The sequence below is a fragment of the Sardina pilchardus genome, chromosome 23, assembly GCF_963854185.1.
Source record: "Sardina pilchardus chromosome 23, fSarPil1.1, whole genome shotgun sequence".
NCBI classification, from domain to species: Eukaryota; Metazoa; Chordata; class Actinopteri; order Clupeiformes; family Clupeidae; genus Sardina; species Sardina pilchardus.
In genome coordinates this window covers 3,489,603-3,494,602 of record NC_085016.1, presented here as the reverse complement: position 1 = coordinate 3,494,602, position 5,000 = coordinate 3,489,603, and the positions used below count along the sequence as shown (strand labels likewise).

Below are 5,000 nucleotides of genomic sequence, written 5' to 3'. Positions count from 1 at the left end.
CTTGGACATTTTGCAACGTCCATTCGTTGTTTACTGATCCCATTGCATATCCGTCATCGCATGGATTTGCTGCGCGCGCGGTTAGAGCGCTCACACAAGAGGCCCATCTCACATAACGGTAACGTTACTTAGCAAAACAGTTATTAACAGGTGCGGAAAAAAGACTGACAACATCGATGGCGGCATAAAAAGTATTCAAGTGACTTTAAAATGAAAATACATTACCCTTTGCTTGAGTTTTCAACGGCGCTGTCCAAGCAGACTCGCGCTGCTTCAGAGCCCTGGTCATAAAGTGATGCGCGAGCCCCTCTGTCTCGTGTTACTCCACTTCCATAACAGGGCACGCGATAGAGCCGAGTCTCTCGCAGGCGCGCTCATTATGCGCGAGACAATAGCTCCCCTCTATGGCCACCGTGGGGACGCAAAGGTGTCGTGATACCCCGGGCCCACAGACATTTAACGGATGAATTTATTTGTGTGGCCATTTCCAGTAACTATGAAACAGAATAGGAGTATGTTGAAGGATTGTTCTCAGAGTCTCCCTCAGATGCACATGGAGTGGAAACCAGACCAAGCTACTAGTAATACGAATGGTTTTCACATTGCACAAAGTGCACAAAGTGCATTCTATTTTCTGTTTGCTTTTATTTATTTTATGTTTTTGGATATTTATACAAGTCTCAGTAAGCATATGTAAATATTCTATGAAGATCCTAAAGACTCATATACTGTATTTGTAACAGTGCATATTTACACACACACACACACACACACACACACACACACACACACACACACACACACACACACACACACACACACACACACACACACACACACACACACACACACACACACACACACACACACACACACACACACACATTAAAAAAAGTGACGGACTCAGCATGAAGTCGAGAAATACGTAGAGTACATTTAATCTGAAGGTCTTTATGTACACATGGAGGGCAGATTTTCATAGCAGTCAGTTGAGCATTTCACAGACGCTTCTGCAAAGCAGACTAACAGAGGAAACAATAATAATAATAATAATAATAATAAAAACCCTGACTTCAGGGTCAAACATAATAACTTAATAATATCTCATTGTTAACCCCATATACAAACATAACCAAACCCGATATACAAAGAAGATAAAGTCCAGTAAACAGTATAGTAGTGCTACAGGATAAGGCTGAGAAATTAAGACACTAGCACAGAACTCCCAACAGAACGGACCACAGAGGAGAGAAACGTTCCGCAATCACCACATCATCGTCATCGTCATCATCGTCATCAACACGGCAGCCTGGTCACTGTCCTTCACAGGTTGCAGCGCAAAGGGACCCACTGCTCACCCATTGGCTCACAGGAACACTGGGGCGGGGTTTGTCTCTTGGGACCCACTGCCATTGGCTCACAAGGGAATTGGGGCGGGGTTTCCTTCTGGTGACCCACTGCCATTGGCTCACAAGGGAGCTGGGGCGTGGTTGGAGCATATCTGCTACCCTTATTTATGTCAACAGGCAAACAAGCACAGAACTAAACAACCAACCCCGAGGACAAAGGACTGAGAAGTGTGTGTGAGCATTGTGTATGAGGGGTGTCTCTGTGTGAGGTGTGTGTGTGTGTGTGTGCATATGACATCTTATGTTTTCTGTATATATGTTCTTCAACGGAAACTTGTTGCACTATGAGGACGGCACTGAGCAAGTTGCAAATTGTACTGATCCAAGAACACACACACGCACATGTGCACGCGTGCGCACACACACACACACACACACACACACATTTCCATACACATACACTGTGTTCAAACTGAATATCAGCTCTAGGAATCAGCTACACACACCAGCAAGAAGGAGGGTAACTTTTCAAGTTTAAAGAGAGTACTGGCAGTGGAACACATACACACACACACACACACACACACACACACACACACACAGGAAAGAGAGAGACTCAGGCACATACATGCTATCTCTCTATTACCGTAATTTTCTCTCTTCTTATTTCACCCACACACACACGCACGCACACACACACACACTTTGGCAGTAAATAGTTATAGGTGTAACAGTAGTTGTTCAATACTTCAAGATCAATACTGCGCAGGTATGTGGATTTGCATACTGTATTTTGAACCCTCATAATGTATGTATGTGTGTGTGTGTGTGTGTGTGTGTGTGTGTGTGTGTGTGTGTGTGTGTGTGTGTGTGTGTGTGCGCGTGTGTGTGTGTTTTAGGCCTTGCGGGGCTCCAGCCTAAGCGAGAGCTGTGATAGGGTCCTCTGGTTGTCAATCACGGTGATCTGCCGCACGTAATTCCGCACTTCCTGCGGGTTTTTACTGGCTGGCGAAGCCTCAGGATCTACAGAGAGAAACAAGAGATGAAACACACTGCAAAAAGTCTCTGTGTGTGTGTGTGTGTGTGTGTGTGTGTGTGTGTGTGTATGTGCGTGCGTGTGTGTGTGTGTGTGTGTGTGTGAATTACTGCGAATGACACTGAATGATAATGGAACAGAGAGAGAGAGAGAGAGAGAGAGAGAGAGAGAGTGTGTGTGTACTGTATGTGTGTGTGTGTGACTCACTGAATGGTTGACTTCTGCAGTGTCGCACAGTTCTAATGGTATTTGCAATGAGCCTCTGTGGGAGAGGATCACAGTGTGAATACTTAAAAACACACACACACCACACACACACACAAACACAAACACACACACACACACACACATACACACACACACACACACACACTACTACTACTACCACACGCACACACGCACACACACACACACACACACACACACAGCACACACCCACACGCACGCACGCACGCACGCACGCACACACGCACACACGCACACACGCACACACGCACACACGCACACACGCACACACACACACACACACACACACACACACACACACACACACACACACACACACACACACACACACACACTACTACACAAAGACACAATAACATCATACATGCCATAACACCATAATAGACATCATAACTCACAATGTTTAATAATAATAACAATAATAATAATAATAATAATAACAATAATATGAATAGCAACAATATTAACAATACTAAGAATAACAATTCTAATGAAAATAATACCAATAATAATAATTATGACATATTTGCAATAATTATTATATACTGTAATATGCAAAATGGCACACACCATCTTCTCGAAGTTCACCATATTGTCAATGAATGTCTTGTTGCCCTCGTGTGTAAAGGTCATATCTGAAAGAGAAGCAGTAGTTCATGCACACATGAAACACACTTCAGGTGCATCAGATAATTCCCAGATTCCACTGTTGTGCCCTTGAGCAAGGCACTCTGGGGACAATGTAGTTCCTTAGAAAAGAAATGACAAAGGTCCGCGCACTGATAGAAGCTCCTAAACGTTTATTTAGCACAACGTTTCGGACCAAGGTTTTTTTAAGTATTCATCAAGGTGCAAAACTTCTTTTTGGTCCAGCACCTACTGAGATGTGCGCGCATTCTCTTGTTTTTACATTGTAGTCCCTTGCCATATAACTGACACATAAAAGTCACTTTTCTATGTCTGCTAAATGCACAAGTGTAAATGTATATCAGAAGGACCGTGTGTGGGGACTACAGCAGGGGAACGGGCTTCTCCCGGGATAACCTCAGGACTAACTGCTGATCTCTAGCAGATCACTGCACAGAGTGACATGTTCACCTGGGATCAGCAGTTACTCCTGAACTTACCTGGATGAGCCAATGAGGTGTCCACCACCATGGCAACCTTGACAGGGACAACAAGTTCCCATTCCCAGCCGCGTTCCCCCTCCGGACAATTGCATTACTCCATCCCACCCGGAGTGTCTATTTATTTGCAAATGTACATACCGTATTTATTCATCTACATAGCTTTATTCTACTGCTCTTCATGCTATTCTTTCTGTTTTGTTTTTTTTATTCTTTTGTGTTTCATTTGTTTGAGTGTTCAACTTTGAGAGCAAAGTTAATCGGAGTCAAATTCCTTGTTTGTTTACGCAAACCTGGCCAATAAAGCTGATTCTGATTCTGATTCTGATTCTGACTCTGACTCTGACTCTGATTCTGATTCTGACTCTGATTCTGATTCTGACTCTGATTCTGATTCTGACTCTGACTCTGACTCTGACTCTGACTCTGACTCTGACTCTGACTCTGACTCTGATTCTGACTCTGATTCTGATTCTGATGCGATTGCTCCACCTCAAGGGGCTGATGATTGAGGAAGGGTCTTAGTCAAAGATTCTAGAACAGAGCTCTGAGTCGAGATCTTTGGTCTTAGTGTTGATGTGGGTGTGGCCTCACCTTTGAGGAGGAGGGGTGTAAAGGGGATGATTGGCGGCTCCATTTTAGCCACAGTAAGGCGGTATGACCGGTGGTTCCTAGAAGGATCCTGATTGGACATAATAGGCATAATTGGAAATAATGAGTGACAGAAAGGATGAGATTGGTAAACGCAGCACAAGAACAAATGCAGATCTACCAAAGTATTTAATATGTGTGCGTGTGAGTGTGTGTGTATGTGTATATATGTGTGTGTGTGCGCGTGTGTGTGTGTCTGTGTGTTCAGATACAGCAATAGGAGAAAATAAAAGACTCACCAGTAAACTCTCAAATTCAGCGTAGAACTTCTTGAACTTGCTGGGTAGTTTCTGCAAATGCAGTAAAGAGATTACGTTTGTGAGAGCAAATGTGTGACTACGCGTGTGTGTGTGTGTGTGTGTGTGTGTGTGTGTGTGTGTGTGTGTGTGTGATGTGGATAACACACACCTCCCAGGTCTGACTGAGTCGGCTCACTGCTGGGTTGCTCATGCCCATGATGATGGCAAAGAAGGAGTTGAGGTTCCGGAACTCCCTGCAACTGAAAGACACACACACACACACACACAAACACAATATGAGACCATTTCTTGAACATGCTTATGTATTGTTTATGTGTGCATATGTGTATGT

The 5,000-nt window shown here is 44.0% G+C and overlaps 2 protein-coding genes across 2 annotated transcripts in view; both read right to left on the bottom strand.

The window, feature by feature from the left end:
* LOC134071181 (mitogen-activated protein kinase kinase kinase 20) overlaps positions 1-276 on the bottom strand; it is a 19,642-nt gene extending 19,366 nt beyond the window's left edge. Inside the window, exon 1 of the mRNA XM_062527802.1 lies at positions 226-276. The gene's annotated coding sequence lies outside the window, so the exon portion shown is untranslated. The remainder of the gene's footprint in view (positions 1-225) is intronic.
* A 638-nt stretch (positions 277-914) lies between these two features.
* LOC134071435 (rap guanine nucleotide exchange factor 4-like) overlaps positions 915-5,000 on the bottom strand; it is a 45,652-nt gene continuing 41,566 nt past the window's right edge. Inside the window, exons 25-30 of the mRNA XM_062528150.1 lie at positions 4,818-4,908; positions 4,649-4,699; positions 4,353-4,440; positions 3,202-3,266; positions 2,593-2,647; positions 915-2,372 (exon numbers count right to left, since the gene is read on the bottom strand). Of these exons, the coding sequence (XP_062384134.1) occupies positions 2,245-2,372; positions 2,593-2,647; positions 3,202-3,266; positions 4,353-4,440; positions 4,649-4,699; positions 4,818-4,908 (478 nt within the window). The 3' untranslated portion in view covers positions 915-2,244. The remainder of the gene's footprint in view (positions 2,373-2,592; positions 2,648-3,201; positions 3,267-4,352; positions 4,441-4,648; positions 4,700-4,817; positions 4,909-5,000) is intronic.